Source organism: Lathamus discolor, chromosome 6, assembly GCF_037157495.1.
Source record: "Lathamus discolor isolate bLatDis1 chromosome 6, bLatDis1.hap1, whole genome shotgun sequence".
NCBI classification, from domain to species: Eukaryota; Metazoa; Chordata; class Aves; order Psittaciformes; family Psittacidae; genus Lathamus; species Lathamus discolor.
Window position 1 is genome coordinate 88,085,718 of NC_088889.1, and position 21,454 is coordinate 88,107,171.

Sequence of the window (21,454 nt, forward strand, 5' to 3'; positions counted from 1 at the left end):
CATGATTCTGGCTTTCAACATGAAATTGCTGTAAATCTTATTTTGTAGTAGCATGAAATATGGGTGAGGAAAGTAATTTGATAACACGTTTTCTCAGCATTCCCCCTTTCACTGCTGGTTTTATTCCCACATGTTCTGCAGTGTATTTTTACCATTGATAATATAAGATACAGCCTCCTTTTATCAAAAGCAGCTTGTAAAAATATAAATAATTGGTGTAGAAGGGATATGACTACAATAGTGCTAGGTATTTTGACTACCTAAAACATGTTTTGGAAAAACTAATAGTGATATTCTTCTTCTTTTTTTAATAGGTGTTCCCATTCCCACCCTGGTCTGGTATAAGGACTCTGTTCCCCTCAGCAAGTTGGAAAACCCCCGCTACAAAGTACTGCTGAGTGGTGGGCTCCGGATCCACAAGCTGCATCCTCAGGATGCTGGAGTCTTCCAGTGTTTTGCTAGTAATAAAGCTGGGGAGATACAGGCATACACCTACTTGGATGTGACCAGTGAGTAAGGAGTTGTGATATGAGATCAGTGAGTTGTCTTGTCAACAACTCACTTGTAGGTGACTCGCCTGCTCTGTGCTGCTGTAGTTCAACTCATAGAGTCTTGATTTTTTGTTAGGTGCATCTGCCCTAGCTGTAAGGTACCCCAAAATGCCCTCTGTGGCTTAAACACAATCTGCTGAAGCCTGAGAAACTTTCTCTGACAGTAAGGGCTTGAGGTGAACTCTTATTTCACACTACAAAAGGAGAAATCAGTGAAAAGCGGAAAAAAAAAAAAGGTTCATTGTGAAATACTTTTATCTTCCCTTTATTCTTAAATAATTTAGATCTACTCTAATGTAATTCTGCTCTGAATTTGAGCTACTGCTTCATGATTGTGCATCGTATCATTTTATCTGCCTTTTGTCTACAACTGCATTTAGTGGGGGAAAGAAAGAAAGTTCAGGTTAAATGCCTTTTTTTGGCCAAAATGTCTGCCTAAATGGTTTTGTTAATGAAGTACACTCATCTCTATGGAAAAACTACAAATCCTAGTAGTCTATTTTAAAAGCAGTTATTAGCAGGCATTTCTAATACTCTCACTCCTCTTCAGGAAACTGATTTTTAGCCCAAGAGCAGTTTGCACATACTGACCAGCATTCCTACTGACCTCAGAAAATAGATCATCCCCAGATCAATATATATCTAGGAAACTGCAGGAGAAAAACATAATAAAATGGAACTGAGGGGAAATAAGGAAGAAGGAAATTTGGGAAATGTCTTGGATAAGACTCAGGTTCTAAATTCTTTTGGCTGACATTTAAGTTTCAAAGTTAATGCCTTTCTCAAGTTGCTTTTCATCTTAAAGAACTCTGTTATGAAGATGAAAGAAAATAATTTTGTTTATCTAGATTTCTCAACTTCCCCCCAAACACCCATTTTGGAGTTTATCTTCCTTTTTCTAAAAGACATCTTACTTGTACATGTACAAGCACTGATAGATTTTTATTTTCCATGCAGGTAATAAACTGAATTAGGCAATTCCTAGGAGATGAATAATGAAAGGTTACAGTCACTGCTGAAAGGTTTTCATGTATTACTGTCATGTCCTTCTCCATGATCAGCTCTATAAAAGTAGATGTAAAGTAGTCCATGATAATAACTAAAGGATCTTTCTGGTAGCTGATGCATTGAGGTTTTTGAATTTTTGATTCCAGACATTAAACCAGCATTTATACAGCCTCCAGAGGATACCACTGTCACAGAGGGGATGACCGCAGTGCTAGCCTGTGAAGTTTCAGGGGCTCCAAAGCCCTCCATTTCCTGGAAGAAAGGTTAGCCAGTTATTAAGTTGTAGAAAAGCTGCAATCCATGTTTTCTTGTCCTTTCCTATTACTGAGATGCTGTAGATCCATTTAATGCATATTTCTTCATTTCTCTGGTTCTGCAAGCAGAGGGTTTGTTGTGAAGCTGTTGTGAGCCAATGGCCTGGATAGGCTGTAATAGTCTTTTTGGAAGAACCAGAATTGCAGTGCTTAGTCTGTGCAGTCTACGTGACACTAATCATGCTGTTTTTTTCTTCTGTGTTTCAGGAAGCCAGATATTAGCCAGTGGCTCAGTTCAGATTCCTCGGTTCATTCTTCTTGAATCTGGAGGGCTCCAGATAACACCCGTTTTCCTTCAGGATGCTGGCAATTATACTTGCTGTGCAGTCAACTCTGAAGGAGCTCTGAATGCTTTTGTGATGCTGACAGTGTGGAGTAAGGATAATGCTTTGTTTAAAGTCTAACTTTAATCAAGTATTAATCAGTTTTTGCTGTGTGCTCAGGAACTTTTCATGAGTAATTATGCTTTTCTAGTTAATAGAGATACTTGTATGATTTAATAGCAATAATGTCTCTATTTTAGGAAACCTATCAAAAATACCATTTTTGTTTGTAAAATTATGCATAAACTTATATTTCATGAAAGGAAGTGTATTTAAGTATAGTTTTAATCACAACTACAGTTTGACTCAGGTTTTGCCTTGCTGCATCTTGCATTGCAGATCAGACCTTTTAACTGGCCATTTGCAGTTGTTTTTTGACTCCAGGACTCTGAACACAGTATAGACCAGCCCATGCTGTTACTAAGGTTGTGGCCACAGTTGCAGTGGGTATGGTTTTCCTCATACCTTTGTATTTTTTTGTGGTCCTGGGCGCTGTTTGAAACCAAACCACAGTGCAGCTACTCTCTCATGCTGCAGATTGGCACGGCACAGGGCAACCCGTGAAATGATTTTTTCCTTCACTATTTGCCCTTGATCTTTATTTTTTTATTTCTTCTGTTGGGGAAGAGAGTCTGATCCAACAGGTTCCACCTGTGTTACTCATGAGTTCAGCTTAAGTGTAAAATGTTTTTTTGCTACTAAAGGTAGGAAATAATGAGCCCTGAGCTGGAACTGAAAATAATTAAAACCTGTGAGGATAATGGTGATAAATACAGAAGTGTTGTGGCCTTCTCTCCTTTCCTGAACTTAAACTACTGATTGTGCTTCTCATGTGTGGTGCACATTTGGCTTTTTTTAATCCCAAAACTTTGCAAGTTAAATCAACATTTTTTCCCTTTGAATTTGGGAGTATCTGAAAACAATACTGGCAGTAAATGAAATGTGTTTGTGTCATATGGCCATCATGTTTATATCTTACTGGCAATATGAAGTTGGTATATGTATCAGGATGCTGTAAACTGAGTGCTAGCCAGGTATATTGATCAAGTGAAGGAGATCCTTTCTGTTAATTCTTAAAGGCATGGTTCTTATATGTATTAAAGATAGTTCCTGTTCATTGTATTGCATTGGAGAGGGAAAATAAAGGTGACTATAACCTAATATTTGTGTAGCGACAGCACCATTATAAAGCTAGAAGGCATACGTAAGTACATCAGGAATAATGAAAAAAGTTCTATGTTATTAGACTTAGCTTTTGGTGACTTCTTGTGCATGTATGAGATACCTCAGTAGACCTTGATTATCTCTGTAGGGATTTGGGACTGACTAACATTATCCACATACCTTCTGTACTCATCCTAGTTGACTACCTGCTTCAGCTGGTGTTATCTGCTGCTGTTCCTGTGTGTTAAGCATAACAGAGATCTTTCACACCAGATCTGGTTGCTGTAGTTACAGCAATTAGTGTGTTCTGGGTCTCCAGGAGGTGCTTGAAAAACGATGTTCTGAAAAACTTGGATAAACATCAAATCTTTCTTATATGGAAAAATTAGACTACCAGAAGCTCTTCCTTCTTTAACCTCTTTCCTGCATTTGACAAGATTGTAGGGTCCATTAGGTATTCTTCTTTCTGGGTATTTTTCTCTTGTATTCTTTGCACAGATTTTCTTTCGTTCTGTTTGTTTTCCCTGCTCTAAACAGTGTGACTTCTTTCCTGACTCCGTGTATGTTTGGATTCGTTCATAATGCATTACAAACATACTTGCTGCCTTATGACTGCAGGGAGTTGACACCAGTGTTTACCACAAGACAAGTGAAAGAGATTTAGCACTCTTCCTACCCAAATCACTGCCAACTTACACTCATACCCTGTGCTGCATTTGCTTTTCTGCACCCCGCAGCCTACCACCTCTTCTTGACACAATGACATTAAAGGGAGGGGAACCTTCCCAGTGAAGACCTGAAGAGGAATGGCCTGCTTGCTTTGAGTGATAGGTGTTAAGCTGACTGCTCTCTGAGTGAATACCCAAGTCAAAATGCTATAATTTCACCTGTACTATGGCTTGTGTTCCTTTCAGATCGCACTGTCATTGTTCATCCTCCTGAGGACAGCACGGTGATCAAAGGAACCACAGCAACTCTGCGATGTGAAGCAACTCATGATCCTAGAATTTCAATCAGGTTGGTAATGTCAGTTCTTGTTTGTGTGGTTTATCCAAGCTTAATTTTATAAGCTATATGAATAGCATTAGGTGAAAAGTTTCAGGACCCCAAATTTTAAGACCAGACCCCTGATTACTGCATTATAAAGTTGTACACTGTATCATTAATCATATAAATCCCATCTTCCATTTCAGCCTTATACATTATTTACAATGAGCTATGTTCCACTTCATGACTTCAATATAGCCTTTCATGATTTTACTGTCAAGGTTAATACACTATCAATAAAACCAACTTGTCAGAAGCTGATACTTAATGAGAGTAAAAGTCAAAGAGAAGGAGCAGGATTGCTGAAGTGTTTACGTTGGAGTGCATGAAAGCCACACAAGAGGTGCCCATGTTCTTGGAAACAACTTAATAATTAGGGGCTATATTCTGCTTTAACTGTCTAAAGGAAAACAGAATTTGCCTGAACTATTAAAATTTTCACTAGGGCATTTAGAGGAAGCTCAGCATTTTAAAATAAATTTGCCATGAAAATTCATGTAGTCTGAAAGCAACACTAATGAGAGAAAATGCAAGGAACAGCTTGAAGGGTGCTAGACAGGTGAACTGCAGAAAGAACTTTGGAAAGAGAAATCCAGGTGTATATATGTCATGTAGAAATACTTCATTGTAAGACCATGGTCTATAGTAATCTCTGTGAGTGTTTTGATGGAAACTGCCACAGCATTTTCATGACGTTACTGATCATGGCAGTCTAATTTTATTAGAGCCTTAGCAGAGATAGGCCAACACCTCAGCTGTTAATTGCAGAGTGTGATGGTTAGTTTAAAATGCTGATGCAGGTGAACATAAGAACTTGGACATTTATGAGTACTGCACTTCCTCCATGTAAAACACATAGTATTGTTTATAAAATACATAGTATCTTGGATGCAATTACATTTCTCATTCTGATCAGTGATCTGAAACTTCAGTTCGTAAAAGACACTGCTCCTGAAAGTAACTGTAGGAGCCTGTCGTTTTCAACATGTGATTACAGATGCTGATACCTTACAGCACAGTTCAGATAATCTGTTTTGATGCTCTTGTGAGTAATTAATAACTGAAATATTGTAATACACAGGTATTTTTGGAAGAAGGACAGTGTTGTAATAAATCCATCCAGCACTTCCAGGATCACAGTAGAGAAAGATGGCACCCTCCTCATCAGCCAGACATGGTCAGGTGACATTGGAGACTATACCTGTGAGGTCATTTCTTTTGGAGGAAATGACTCCAGAATGGCTCGACTAGAAGTGATGTGAGTATTCCTCCTTAAACACACTGTGTTTGGTTTCGGATACACTTGGGCGGGCTTTTTTATCATTTCATTCTAGGTGATCTTGGAAGCTTCTAAGTTTGATTTTTGTTGTGGGGCTTTTCAGGGGAAATTAGGCCTAGTTCATTCCTAATTAAATTGCCTTGAAGTGTCCTTCTTTTGCATGCTGCCATCCCGCACCAAACAGCTGGAACCTTGGAAGTTCTCTCTCCAAATCACTACATGTACATAATGATCTGGTTGGGTGATTGAGCTCAGAGGATAACAGTGAAGAGGTGGTGGTCCACTTGTAGCCAATAGGGGAGTGTAATGGGACACGCCCTGTTCAACATCAGTGACCTGGAGGAGGCACTGAAATTGCTCATCAAGTTTGTGGATGGCACAAAATGGATGGGGGCCAGTTGATACACTTGTGGGCAGGGTCACCATTCAGAGGGACATAGGCTGAGAAATGAGCCAACAGGAACCTTATGAAATTCAACATGGACAAATACGACGTCTGCATCTGGGAGGAATGATCTTTTGTAGTAATACTCACTGGCTGGCAGCAGTTTTGCTGGAAAGAACAAGGGGATTTTGGTAGAGAGCCAGCCATGTGCCCTGGCAACAAAAAGGGTTAACACAAGCATAGTAGATTGATAATTACCCCCTTTTATTTGGCCCTTACTAGTCTACAACTTGAATATTGTCTCCAGTCTTAAAGACCAGAATGAATAAACTGATCTGATCTCATGGTTGACCCTGCTTTGAGCAGGAGGTTGAACCAGAGGACCTGCTGAGTCCTCCTTATCCCTTCCAGCCTGAATCCTTCTGTCATCCCCAAGCTGTAAGTCCTTCCCATAAAGCCCAGGTACTGTGCTGTGATGCCAGGGTTGTACAAAAATGTTTTCCTCCTTTTAGTAGTTTTTCTCAGTTAAGCATGTATCAGACTAGCTGGTCCCTGGATAGGCATTGCTTACTCTTGCATTCTCTTTATAAATTGTTTTTCAGGGGAAAAAGATTTTTATGTACATCTTTCTTTATTCCTAAGGATCTTTAAAAATAAAACCAAGAAAATGTTTAAAGTGCAGTTCCATTCTGAAGAAGGTTTATAAAAATGCCATTATGGGGTTCCACATTTTCCATTTCTGTTATTCCACTGGGGCGAAGTGCACTTCCCTTTTATTTTTGTCACTAAAAGCAGCAACTGTGCCTTTGGTACATGTATGGAGCAGATCAAATGAATAAGGAGGTAATGTTTTGTGTAGACTTTTTGTGTGTGTTATTTGAGTAATGCCACATGCATTAATTTAACTAAAATTGCATCTGTTTATGCTGGTCATGCCTGATCTCTCCAAGAAGATGGCAACTTCTCTTGGCAGTGTAATGAGTTCACCTCTGAGATCCGCTATGCAGAGGTCTGTTTCTACAGCATTACTGTGACAGTGCCGGATCAGATGCCCATTTTCAGAGAGTGGTCATACATCCTTTCTCTAATTAAGCACTCCTCAACTCTCCTGCTGGAGTGCATTTTACTGCTGGTTTGAATCCAAGAGCAGAAGACAATTCAAAATATATTGCGACTATATAATCATACTTGCTTTTCTCTGAGGCAGTTTTTGAATGGAGGGCAGAAAATTATGGAGTAAAGAAAGTTAAAACTTGGACTTTGAAGCAAAGCTATAAATATGTGCTAAACACTTCAGCAGTCTAACCATTTCTTAATCCTAAATAACAAAAGATGCCCTACGCTACCCAGTACAGCACAGCAGGTGTATTTACTTGCAGTTCCCTGTTGACCAATGAGGAACAGTTTTATACTTCATAAAACTCAGGCTAGAATTTAGCTGGGAGAGGCACATCTTGTGTATGTTGCTGAGGCTGCCTTTCTTACACCCCAGCTTGTTCCACTTGTGCTGGCTGGCTCTCCATGCACTTGGATTGGCTCTTAAGCCTGTATCTCTGCTTCCTCCAATCTACTGTTGCCCATCACCTATCACTTCTTTTTCCTGAAGGAATTAAAGAAATAAATCAGACTCTTTTAGAAGACTTCAGTAACTGATAAGTCACTCCATCATACCTCGAATTGTGACATTTTATTTCAAAGTAGTGCTGCAGGTAGTGCAATAATGCCAAAGAACATTGCATTCCTTTGCTGCTTTCATCATTATAGTGTGGCTCAGCAGCACAAATCTGTAAGAAATAGAGATACATGATACAACAGAAGTGAAATGAAGAAGAAAATATGTGGAAAGGAAATGTCTGAAGTAAAGCTTAAATTAAATTCTAGGTTGTATATGAATGACAGATCTATAACATTCCCTGTTCTCCCGGATAATTCTCTTGTGCAGAACATTAACAAACAGGGCATGTACATTCCCATCGATGAGCACTTACACTTCAGTGCCTTGAGTAGCACTAATGTCAGACAAATGTTCAAAGGAGGCCTCTCAACCAATTATAGACTGGAGCAGTCTACCAACGGATAATATCATACCGTACCTAGCTTCATCTGACAACTGCAATTGTCTCATCACCTTTTATCCCCCAGGAACCTGCATGTCCCTCCTCTACTTAGAGGCATGTCAAGAGGAATTTCCAAAGGCACAAATAAGTTTGTTACTGATTTCTATTCAAACTGATTCAATTCAAAACCATTACCCTCCAGGGTGACCTTCAGTTATTTAATCTCTGAGTGGTCTGGTTTTCTAATCTGTGAAAAGAAGGGAAGAAAACTATTCTTTTCCTTTGTCTTCCCTTGTTGGAAGACGGGATTGGGGGAAAAGGTACCATTTCTTGTTAAAGAAACACAGGCTTATAGCACAGCATGGTATACTTTGGTGGTGCAAGCAGGATGGATTATTTTTCTCAGTGTGTCTATAATGAAGTAAAATATTTTAAAAGGAAAGCCAGAAAACTAATGAAGAACTTGCAAAAGTGCAGCCAAAGGTTACCTCGCTCATCAATTTTTCACTGATGGTACTTGGGCACAGAAACTAATTGCTAGTCAAGATACTCTAGTCATTCATTTGTCTTCCCTCTAAATGTGTTTATTCTTCATGTACATTACTTGATTTGATTTGCATGAGGTGAAACATTTGCGAGTGATGTTTCTGTTCTGCAACAGAGAGATTTTAATTTTTTACTTACCTTTTTTCCCCCTTTCCTACTAGAGCTTCTTGACTGCAAATGCAGGAACATTTGCAGGTCTTTTGTCAATGAGCTTGTGCTTCTCTTGCATTCCTACAAGTCATAGAATTTGATACTGGAAGTAATTATATGTTATGAAACATCCCAGCTTCATTTAGTTTACTTTTATAGTCCTGTAAATACCATCCTGAAATATATAGAGAGGGTAAAATAGCTGCAAAAACTGAGTTATCACCATGTATCACTCACCTGACAGGAAACTGTGCCGATTCCAGCTTAAAGTATCCTGAGGGTTCTCAGTGTATATAAAATATGCAGAATTACCACTGTCTATGCGTGATGATAACTGCTGCTCAATATCAATCTGTCTGCAGTCTGTACTAAAGAAACTCTTTGTTGTATGAATGTGACTGAGAAGTATGGTAATGCTGCATTGTTGGAAAATCAAAGCCCTGTACAAGCCTCTGTTATGTCACAACATACAGTAAAATCTTTTAGGTTCTTTCTCTATGCAAAAATATGGGGAGGACAAAGTCATATAAAAATAGACAATTTATTCCTGGCAGCGAGTTCATCATCTTCAGTTCTCTTTCACCAGAGAAAGAACTATTATTGTTCTGTCTTCATCAAAAGCAGGTGAGGGGAGTAACCAGTTACAATAAAACCCAGTGGGTTGCCAGGAATGCGCAGTATTGCCTTTGTCAGTCATTTATACATGAATTTTGATGCTCTTTTTACCACAGTATTTCTAATTGCTACTTTTCCAAATTTCTCCCCAATATATCACATAAAAAAATGGCTTGATTTAATAAAAGTAAAGTAAGTAAGAGCAGTGCAGAGTAACAAATCAGAATGATGTCTCATTGCAGACTTTTCATATAGATCCCATATCCCTTGGATCCAGTAGGCCGTCTCTTTCCCTTTCTGCAGGGACTGAAAACGTGAAGGATGCCAAGCTTGAAAATATACTAGTCCCTCCTCAATAGAAAGAAAGCTTCTGTTTAGTTTTCCAAGCTCTCTGTTGAGATGTCATCCAAGAAGTAAGGTTCGCTGCAGAGTCTAAATGTACTTGATACTCAAAAGAGAAATACCGCCTGCAAATACACTCAGAAATACATTTGTGTATGTTCGTCATTGAAGGTATATCAGAAACACAGTTTTAGCAAAAAGCATAAAATTCAAAAGCCTTTCCAAGTCATCTGTAGATTTGAGTTTGTGGTGACCACCAAAATGAAGTGGGAAATACATCTGTGCACTCTGGGACTTGTCAAACCTTCAGTTTCACAAGTCCACCTCATTATAGGCTTACGAGAGACAAAAAGCCTCAGAACTCGTGAATGCCTTGCAGGAATCCTTCCTGTGTTTAGAAATTGGAGAGGATTCTTTTGCAAAAGAAATTGGAAAGTCCTGAGCAACAGATGCAACATCCCTTAATTTAAAACATTATAAACTTATATGAGCAAAACCATCAGGCTAAGCTTAATGCTTTGCTAGGCTTTCTGCTTCAACATTTTAGCATGTTATCGGGGCTAGCAGATGAACCACCTGCTCCTGAGTGAAACTTGTGTGGTGGACCTGATTTAGGAAATCATTTATGAAATAGGAGTGGGACTTTTTATAAACTGACAAGAAAACTTGTTTAATCTCCCTTGCCTTTTGAGTAATCCCCTCTTCAGTCCCAGTCTCTCTAATTACCTGCTGTTAGACGCTTTTTCTCAGAAATCTCTCCAAACCATGTCTGGTTTATTTCCCTCAGCAAATAGTCTCCTTTTAGCTGATTTTATAAAACACTCTATGTGTTTGCTGAGTGAATATTTCAGCTGCCCTCTGGCAGTGATGAGCTGACTCTAAACATTAGGGTTTCTGTTTTGAACATGTATCATCTGCAGCTAGCTAATATTTCTCTCCTAGATTGTCACAATGACTTCATGTTCCTTTCTTGCAAATCTGCTACTTTAATTGCATTGTCAGAGGCCCTTTAAGTCACCTGGGTGGCTATGCCATTAACCTTGAGCTTATCTTTCAATTACAGATTTAAAAATGTCCATATACATATTTTGCTGTCATGCAAAATAAGTTATGGAAAACGTGCCTCTATGCAACTCTTCATTAGAGGAGTGAGGTCTTAAGATATCCTGTATTGAAAAACCTTCATGTATTTCCTATTTGGGGCTTCAGTGAATGAAAGAATGATCATGCTGGAATTAAACTTCCAGTGTCTGTTCAAGGGCTGTTCTGTGCCCTGTGTGTTATACTAAACCTCATCTGCTTCCTTGGTGTATCGGAAGTTGAGCAGTTTTAGTCTGCGATCCTTCTCATCCTAAAGAACTGTTGAAATTACCATTTCCTGCAATGATTTCTTGGATGTTAGCATCAAGGAAAAGTAATTCTCTTAAAGGAAAAAAAGAAGCAATGATCTCTTTTGGGAACGTGAATATTCATGATGGTGGTACAGGTTTCATTTATCATCCCTTCCACACAGTATGTGGTAGCAAATGAGCAGGAGGCAAAGTGTAAGAGCTTGCTAAAGTAGGAATTGCTATTTATTAATCTCTGCTTTTGTGTACTACAAAGTAGTACAGTTCTGTGCTGAAATGTTTGTGTAGTTTTAAATATTTGTTTCTGTCCAGGTGCGTTTCTTAGGCACTTGTTATGTCTGCCTTGAGGGATTTAAATTTGTAAGCACCGTCTGTCGCTGTTTGGTGTGGACACATATGGCTAAAGAATATGATATGAGTGGAGATAGGGGTATGGCTGCTGCAGCTCACGCTACTCAATCTCTGTCTGAACAGAAAGTGCCAGTTTCCTTCATGCTGTTGAGTGATTACTGTATTGTGTCAAGCTAAGAGAATAATCAAAGAAATCCAAATCCTAAGGAAGACAGAACCCCTGTTTAAACTCAATTTGTGCTTTAAAAAATACAAAAAGGGGAATGTCCCCTTTCCTCCAAAAGTCTTCTGAGACTTGTACGATAAGAAAAAGAGACTGAGCTGTAAAGTTTTTCTTAGTTGTTTAGCCCCTGTCCTCAAATGAGTTGTTAATTCAGCCCTTCTAAATGTGTGGGGAAACAAGACTAGTGAAATGCATGCCCTGAAAGTATCCTTAATATATACCAGGAGTGTTTATTTAGTTCTCAGAAAAGGAGTTACATAGAGGCAAATTTGCTGTGAGCTCAACCTCAGCCATTCCTCCTACATTGCTCCCTGTGTGACCATCTTCTGGAAGAAGCCGAAGCCACACCCCATCTCTGAGCTCTTCTTCATAGGGCTTGGTGATAAATGAAGTGGGGACTGGGACTTCTGTGAGCCATGTCACAATGAGATGTTTCACTCTCCTTCAGTAATTCACTTTGCCACCTTAATCACAAAAACACTTTCCCAACCAGCTTGCTTAGGGCATAATGATAAATTGTAGTGGAGGATAAATGTTTATTATAATTTGATGTTTCATTCAGAATTAAGTAGCATGCTCCTGTAGTCTCTGGCCATATATTAAACCCCCACTCCACGCTTTAAAATGACAGGTTTATTTTACCATTTTTGCCTTGCAGGTCAGTTGCCTTCCTAGCTTTTTTCCAGGTCACCCTCTTCCCTAAACTTGTTTCTCCAAGCTTTTGCAGTGCTGTGTTCAAAATATGCTTCCTCTGGGCTCATGCATACTGTTTCCTGTGCCTGGTGTTTCTTCCAGCCCAAAAGCAACCAGATCCTAAGTTTCTGTGTATCAGAAGTCTGAAGCCTGGTTGGCGCATGCCTTTTTTATTTTGGTGCTAACTCCACAGTGTAGGCCATCATAAATACGTACGCAAAAGCATTCACAGTTTTAACAGAAAAATAATCAAACTATTGTCTGCCTCTCCATATGTTCCTCAGTCTTCCAGTAGAAATCCCACTCCAGAACACATTCATTGTTCTGGCTTAAAGCCAGAGTCTCTATTTGCTTTTGTGAGTGGCTAAGGAGTTGTGGTTTTTAAGTAACTATAAGCCTTCAGTTGCATGATATTTTACAACCAGGAATTGCTACATTTTAAAATTAAGCATATGAGGTACCCTCATGGATTTCTGCTGTGGCCAGAGCAGATTAGAAGCAGTACTCATTGAGGAAGGGTTGCCCTCGGCTTTCCTAGGTAGGAGAAGTAGGTTGAATGGGTGAAAACTGGCCCTCCTTGCTTTTCCTTTACCCTGAGATCATAGAATCATAGAATGGTTAGGGTTGGAAAGGACCTCAAGATCATCTAGTTCCAACCCCCCTGCCATGGACAGGGACACCTCTCACTAAACCATCCAACACAAGGCTTCATCCAACCTGGCCTTGAACGCTGCCAGGGATGGAGCACTCACAACCTCCCTGGGCAACCCATTCCAGTGTCTCACCACCCTAACAGGAAAGAATTTCCTCCTTATATCCAATCTAAACTTCCCCTGTTTAAGTTTTAACCCATTACCCCTTGTCCTGTCACTACAGTCCCTGACAAAGAGTCCCTCCCCAGCATCCCTATAGGCCCCCTTCAGGTACTGGAAGGCTGCTATGAGGTCTCCACGCAGCCTTCTCTTCTCCAGGCTGAGATCCTTGTCCTCCTTAGCAACCCTGATGATAAGGTGCAGAAATCAGACTAAAATATAATGGCTGAAGGGCTCTTATCCTTTAGTATGCATCAGCATTTAAGGGACACAGCAGAATTTAGTTTTCTCAGTGCACCGTGCAGCCATGAGTACGAAAGAAATGTTTTTTTCCACAAATTGCCTTTATGTGGAGAAATTACACATTTTAATTGAGCTGCTGTTTTATTTTGGGTTTTGAAATGTTTCATTTTGTATTTCCATGGGCTTTCTTCAGGCATTTTCACTACATTTTCTGGTTGGGTGCTTCCAAAAAAATCCTTATTATAGGAAGGAAAGATTCTACCCATGACAGGATAAGCCTGAATCCATGAGTAAATCAAGCTGTTCCGTAGCCTAAGAATACATATGGTAATTTTGATTAGTAGCTCTATATGGATAGTGTCAATGTCTTCTGCTTCCTTGAGTATGAAAAATTCCATGTTAAATCGTATCTCCCATGAGTTTTACTGTTCATATGCATTACTGCTGTCACATTGCAGGGATATCATTGTAAGAAGGGGAAAAAAGTGAGAGAGGAAATTTATTGACCAACTTGTCTCAATCCAAGCCAGTATGAAAACTGGCCTTTTTCCACATTCAACAACATTTCCATTAGCTGTTCTAAGAGTCAGCCTTGGGACTTTCAGCATAATTTATTTTTTTCCCCCAAATAGGATAAGATAGTGAAGAATTCCAAGATGTCTTTCATTTATTTAATTGGAGGATAGCTGCTGGTAGTTTTGTATCTATCATCATGTGAGTCTGATGTCATGTGCCTTTAACTGCCTGTAAGGCTGTCACTGAATGAAATGTAGATTGATTTTTCTCTGTTGTTTTTTCTCCCTTTCTGTTACCTGTCACAGCGAGCTGCCTCATTCCCCTCAGAATCTTCTGGCCACTCTAAATTCCTCATACAGTCGCAGTGTGATGCTCTCCTGGGTGCGCCCCTTTGATGGAAACAGCCCTGTTCTCTACTACATGGTCGAGCTCTCCGAGAACAGTGAGTGAAGTTTCAGCCTCATGTTCTTCTCAATTATTCAGCCTTCTTTTAGTCTCACCTTTTACCAGAGCTACTAACAAAACATTGTATGCTGTATGCTGAATGAGAGACTGCGTTGATGGTTTTACACTTGACTATGTGCATGCTGTAAGAGTTAAACAACAAAAAGAGGCTTGAGATGTGGAATGTGATACAGGAAAGCCTCAATTTCACCTCTAGCATTGCCAGCCAGACTTGAAGCACAGCAGTTCATTCCTTGGTGCTTCAATTCAGCATCTATAAAATGGCAGTAGTCATTTTATGTCTTCCCATTGTTGTCTTTTGCTCTGGTTTCATAGACATCTGGATGTATTCAGAGCTCCAGTTTCACCTGAAAAATGCAGGCAGGAGGATAATAACAAGGAACTGATGGTCTGTCAGAGGAATAAACTTGGATGTCAGTAGGAGCTACTATCTTAACTGTATATGGGTTCATATATTTTCTCTGCTTTCCCTAGGTCATAATTTTACACCCTTCTTTTTGGTAGGATAAGGATGCCTAACTCTAAGATATCCAAATAACTAGCTTCATGGATTACAAACCTGGTCGTTGTGAAATGCCATTTCTCACAGTTTTGTCATGCTGTATCTGGTCCTTTGTGGCTCTCAGTTTGCAAGGTTATTCAGGGTCATTGCTAATGCCTCTTTAGGAGTTGACGCAAAGATGAGGTTATGTGGAAATCAGTCACCTTGGCAGTGCTTTGTAATCTCTATCACCGTAGAAGCTGGAAATCCAAGCCTAACAATTGATTCTTGATGAAAAAATTAAGAGCATCACTTTTTCTGACATGTGGAAATTAGCCACTGCATAACTGAATGTGAAGCAGTCCTGATTTCTGATTAACGAGAGAGAAGCATTTTGTTTCACCACACAGAGAGCTTGAGATGAAACTTGAGCTTCAGATCACATACAGCCCTTTTGCTTGGCAGGCAGGAGTGCATAGCTTTTCAGATGTTGAGGTCCTAGAACTGATGATCTTTACATCTGTTAAGCACAGTGCAGTTTTCTAATCCTAGCAGAAATCCCAAGTCATGGCCAGGACTACTGTCCTTAAAACAATTCTTTTTGAGCAAAGACTCCTGATCTTTTGGTGAAGCAAATGGCTGAGAAAATGCAGTGTTCTGCACTCACAGCCCCTCTCTACCTTTTTATCACACCTTCTTTTTTCTTTTGACTCTTCTATCCTTCCCCTCCTATTAAGGAGTTACAAGCCAATAACAGCTGCTTTCTAGCTTTTCCTTACCTGTTCTTTCACCCAAGGACATTACACTTGTGTTTCATGTTTCCAAGAGGCTTTGACAATGACAAGCCAATAAAGCCCCAGTCTGGGAACATGATGCAAAGTACTAGAGGTAGGTTTGTACATAGAGACAGCACAGAGCTGGCAGAATGTGGGTTCTGCACTGGGCTGCAGGACCATTGGTTGGGAATCTTCTTGATTGAGAAGAGTCATTAAAAGAAGAGGCAGCTCACTTGATGCCAGAAGTTCGAAAGGTCTTCACATGCTTTTCTAGCAAGGATGCTTTGCAGTTGGTCTAATATAGGAATGGGTAAATGTGCCATCATTCTGAAAATGCTGTAATTCATTCATTGAAATATATAGAAGGCACAGCAAAAAACAACAGTACTTTTCCAGAAATCGTGCAGACAGTCCCTCAGAACTCCACAGGATCCTGTGAACCCTTGCTCACTTCATGATAGATCCAATAATTTTGGCTGATGGCGTTGCTGTCTGCCACTGAGAGTCTCGTTATCACAAATCATAGGTAGATGTACTTCAGCAAGCTTGTAGCTGCAAAAAACAAACACAGAGCTGGCTTGTTGTGAATTGAGCATCTTAACTCCCAGGAATACTCTAGATCTTTCTGTACTTTCAGTTTTCATCTTTATCTTTGTTTACATTGCTTTTATGTACAATGTCCAAGTGGTTACTCACAGAAGTAGGACTTCTGTGAGAAGAGAGTAATCTAAGCCCTTAAATATTCTGCTATTGTTATGTTCTCTCATTTCATATATTACTGCTCAGCTGTACATATGCCAGTAGAATAGTAGAAACAATGCCAACAGTGACTTTGGTTTGGAAAGCTGACTTTGATGCCTGCGCATTGTCACTGTCTTGTTTTGTTTTTTATTTTGTTTAAGTGTTTGTTTTTCAGAGTTGTTTTGATCTCAGTAGTGTGTGGTTCATATTTAGTCTCTGCAGACCTCCTGCTCCTTTGGAAAACACCACCTTGCCTTTGTTCCCACCCATCCCAAGTGATGTTTGTGAATGAACCTGATGTTTGATGTTGTGTAGTTACAGTTTTGTCTGATATGACTGCAGAATCTCTCTTTGCTTTTCAAAGAAAAACTCTTTTCAGGTTTTCCATCAGTCCTGTTTGTACCACAGAAAGACTAACTGTCAAGGAGTCAACATATGCCCTCTGTGAGCTCATCTGCCTGTATCAGTACATCCTTCACTGTCAACAGCAGTGCAATGTGCTTGACTCCTAATCCCCATTTGCTTTCACACATGTAAAGGTTAGGGAGGGACATCAAAATTATGGTTTATTTCCCAGTTAGCAAAGCTGCATAGGAGACTTTCTTCTTAGTTCTGTGGAGTTTTGTGGAGTTTTGATACATGAGGTTTGCTTTGCAGTTACAGGTGCTGAAACGTAGTCTAGCTTTGTTAATTTTTTAGCTGTTTTGAATCACTTTCTAATAGCTTTAGGATCCATTGTACGTTCTGAAGCATGTACCATAAATGAATACATAATAACAGTATCTGTTTCAGAGAAATAGCTGAAGAGGGTTCAAAATAATGACTAAATTTCAGGGGGCTAATTACTGGCTGCATTAGAGAGAGGAGTGTCGCTCCACCTGGCATGGATTAGAACTCCTTCTCATTAATATAATTTCAGAAAAGAGATATAAACCCTTTATTTTAATTAGAAGGAAAAAAACCAGTAGCAGATCGTGCTCATAAATTGCTGGAACTATGAACGACTCTTGTCACCTAATTTTTAAAATGAATGTATTTGGCACAATGCAATAATTCTCAAATTACAAGTATTCATAGTAGCCTGTGTCTGTGGGTGACTTGAGACATATGGCCTTAAACATTTGGGTGCAAATTTATAACCTAATTTGAAAAACACAGTTCCAGAGAAACACAGTCATTAAGTATTCCTGCCCACATAGAGCCAGAAATGGGAGCCTTCATTTGAAATAGGATTTTCAAATAAACAGGACCATGCATTGCTGTCATTTGCACTAATGTAGTTTTGGGGTGTTTCATGACCTGCGTTAGCCCCTGTTGTGATATATCTAGGAATTCCAGTGAAGTATCTTCATGGGGTTAGAAGGGGATTTGCCTATTTTATTCCAAAGAGGTTTAGATTTTAGGGATTAATAAAAAAATATTCTGAGTAGTCTTTTAACTGAAGAAATAAATTAATACTTAAAGAATTCTGCTGAGTACAATGAAGATAAAAGCCCATTTTTGTTTTATCGTATGCTGGGATGTCTATGCTGTGTGGTGTAATCGTGTAACTCCAACTCATCGCATTCTGCCAATGAGCGGATAATAAAAGCTCCTATGGAAAGTGTCTATACCTGCTTAGCTTAAAGCCTAGAAATTGTCATCCTGAATTTGGTAGGAATATTCAGATGACAAAAATCGGACACATTGACAAATCTTTGCAAAAATCATGATAGAACTATTTTATTTGTTACAACTGGGACTCAGATCTGCATAAGGAAGTTCTTTACTGGGGGGGCGCTGAGGCACTAGAACAGGTTGCCCAAAGAAGTGGTAAATTATAGAATCATAGAATAGTTAGGGTTGGAGAGGACCTTAAGATCATCTAGTTCCAATCCCCCTGCCATGGTCAGGGACAGCTCGCACCAGACCATGTCACCCAGGGCTCTGTCCAACCTGGCCTTGAACACCACCGAGGATGGAGCATTCACAGCTTCCCTGGGCAACCCATTCCAGTGCCTCGCTACCCTAACAGTAAAGAATTTTTTCCTTAAATCTAAACTTTCCCCATTTAAGTTTTAACCCATTATCCCTTCTCCTATCACTGCAGTCCCTAATGAGTAGTCCATCCGCAGCATCCCTGTAGCCCCCCTTCAGATACTGGAAGGTTCCATCCCTCGCAGTGTTCAAGGCCAGGTTGGACAGAGCCTTGGGCAGCAAGGTCTAGCGGGAGGCGTCCCTGCAGTGGGGTACTCAGGCCATCGGTAGACCTTGTTGAAGACCTACCAAACAAAGGATGAACCACTTAATTTTTGTTTGAGCTTTTTGCAATATCATATATTGTCATGAAGATTTGAAAGATGACTTCAGTGAAACACAGCAGTATAGCAAATTCCAATACTACCATCTATGCAAAACCACCCTGGAGAAGGAAGGAGTTGGAAATGTACTCCAAATTTGCAGAAATCAGCTTTTTGAAATAGACCTAATCTGTAATATCAAATTAGCAATTATTTTTGAGGAATTTGCAATTAATGCATGAATTGTAAGGTAGATAGGATAATACAGAAGAAATGCCTCTTGGTGAGTAACCAGTGTTATGAAACATATCACAAATACGTCCAAAAATTCTTGACAGAACAAAAGTGATTTCTAAAACTTCACAAATCACGTTGTAAACTAGAGAGTAGCCTGTGAGATTTCTTTGTTTCCAATAATTTAACTTGGAGAGGCACTCAAAGTTAAAATAAAAATATCATAGGATGGTTTGGGTCGGAAAGGACTTTAAGACTATCCAGTTCCAACCCCCTACCATAGGCAGGGCACCTTCCACTAGAGCGGGTTGCTCCAAGCCCCATCCAACCTGGCCTTGAGCACTGCCAGGGATGGGGCAGCCACAGCTTCTCTGGGCACCCTGTGCCAGTGCCTCGCCACTGTCAATAGTGAAAAATTTCTTCCTTAAATCTAATCTAAATCTCCCCTGTTTAAGTTTGAACCTATTCACCCTTGTCATGTCACTACAGTCCCTGATGTAGAGTCCCTCTCTGGCATCCTTGTAGGCCCTCTTCAGATACTGGAAGCTGCTCTGACGTCTCTGTGCAGTTTCTCTTCTCCAGGCTGAGCAGCCCCAGCTTTCTCAGCCTTAGTATGGGGAGTGTTCCTGCCCCATGATCATCCTCACTTTTCACCCTCCCACTCTTGTTCAGCCTCCCACCCATTTTTAGCTTCTACTTTCTTTTTGGCCTTCCACCCGTTTAATTCAAAATACCTGATATCCTTAAGATGATAGCCAGCTAAACATGGAAGTGCTTCAGACAGTAGCAATTGCAGCAGCAGAGCAAACAAAGCCCAGAATACATTCTAGGCAGCTTAAATTAAATGAAGGATTAACACAGTCTGCTCAATCTAAGGAGGCTTATTTAATAGTTTGACCTTGCAGCTCTTTTGTCACCATGGAGCTTCTCCAGGCTTCCTGGAACGGGCGAGTGACAGTCACCTCTGGAGGAGAAGACGTTGTTAAAAATGTTATGGCATGTTTCTGCTGTCACAATTGCTGCTCTGTGCAATTCTGGGGTTTGTTTTGAAATGTTTAGTTTATTGATTATCAAAAAAAAAAGAAGACTTGACATTTAAATTTTAAAGCTACTCTGCATAGTCACTGTATCCACTGCTCTGTGAGTAAGCAAATCCTCCCAAAACCACCTTCCTTTCTGAATCAGAGTGCCTAGGAGATGAATAGGCTCCGTTTATATTAGGTTTCAGTTTAATCTCTCTTCCTGCCAGATCTTTTATCTTCCACCAGGAGAGGAAAAGGAATTAATAAAGTATTCTACAGATGCAGCATATAAACAGAGTAAAGCCCCAAGGTGCTGAAGAGATTAATAGGCCCTGTTGTTGAATCAAACTCCTCACTACATTGAGCGCTTGGGTTAAGCACTCTCAGGTGGTGTTTACACTAGCAATAAACAAATGAAATGCTGTAGGAAATGGACCACTACCCAAATAGCTCATACAGTGGTATTTCTCTCTCTTGGTGGTATCTGCTCTTCCATTTTCCTCAGGAAGCTGCGTCAGGCAGTGTACTAAGTCAGCCATACCTTAACTTTGACTTACCTTGATTTGTTACTATGTACTCTGGCAGTAACCAGGTGAATGGTTGTTTGTGAAGCCTCAGGAGGAGCTTGATAAAATCCAGAGGGAACTATGATGCAAAAACCTCCTAACCAATGCTTTTCTAGAAAGCACAGGAGTGCTTCTTCTAAGGTCTTTCTAAAAGAAGTTTGATGCTCAGAATGGCCATCTTGATCTTGCAGCTGCAGTGACTGCTGGTAAATCATCAGCTGGTGAGGACAGAACTTGACTGCTGTGCAAATGTCCCTTTCCAACATTCCCAATATTCTGCTGTGTCAGTTTTCCTATTAAAAAAGATTTTGTTCTTGGAAAGCCATTACTGGAATAAATATGTTTTGAGTAATTCAAAGATGCAGTGTGTATAGCTCCACTGGCAGCAGACCCCAGAAGACTTAAACTTCCTAAGGAATCTGCCAGAAAAGCGCTAAATTAGTGGTTTATATCTTGGTGTAAATTTTAGCAGGCTTCCACATTTGGGACATCTCATCTTCATTTTCAGGCAGACGTCTAGGTGACCTGCCAGGAGCTGCAATGCACTTCTGATGAGCAACATGTACAGATATGTTGCCAAAATCTACAGCTAGCTCCTCAGTCATTTCCAGAAGTGTTGGTAATTTTGAGCAGAGAGCATGGAAACAGCTGGTATTATTTAAAATCTGAACAAATCTTTAAATTGGCTGATTCCATTGCTGTACTGTTGCAACACAGACCAAATGCCACTTCTCCCTGACTCTTTCAGTCATGACTTAAGGGAGAATGTGTGACACCAGGCTATGAAGAGAAAAAGTCAGGATATTTAATTTTCAACATGTCTCATTTTCTGACCTCTTTGAAAACTTGAAAATGTAATTTGGGCATCAGAGGAGCTCAGTATGTCAAGTATGTGAACTGATGAAGAGGGTTTTTATAGTGC

General features: G+C 39.9%; 1 protein-coding gene across 3 annotated transcripts in view; it reads left to right on the forward strand.

Annotated features, from left to right (window-relative positions):
- Positions 1-21,454, forward strand: part of SDK1 (sidekick cell adhesion molecule 1) — a 420,202-nt gene that overhangs the window by 272,777 nt on the left and 125,971 nt on the right. For all 3 annotated transcript variants that reach the window (XM_065684560.1, XM_065684562.1, XM_065684561.1), the window contains exons 10-15: positions 315-509; positions 1,706-1,822; positions 2,081-2,248; positions 4,275-4,377; positions 5,489-5,665; positions 14,274-14,410. In XM_065684560.1, the coding sequence (XP_065540632.1) occupies positions 315-509; positions 1,706-1,822; positions 2,081-2,248; positions 4,275-4,377; positions 5,489-5,665; positions 14,274-14,410 (897 nt within the window). The remainder of the gene's footprint in view (positions 1-314; positions 510-1,705; positions 1,823-2,080; positions 2,249-4,274; positions 4,378-5,488; positions 5,666-14,273; positions 14,411-21,454) is intronic.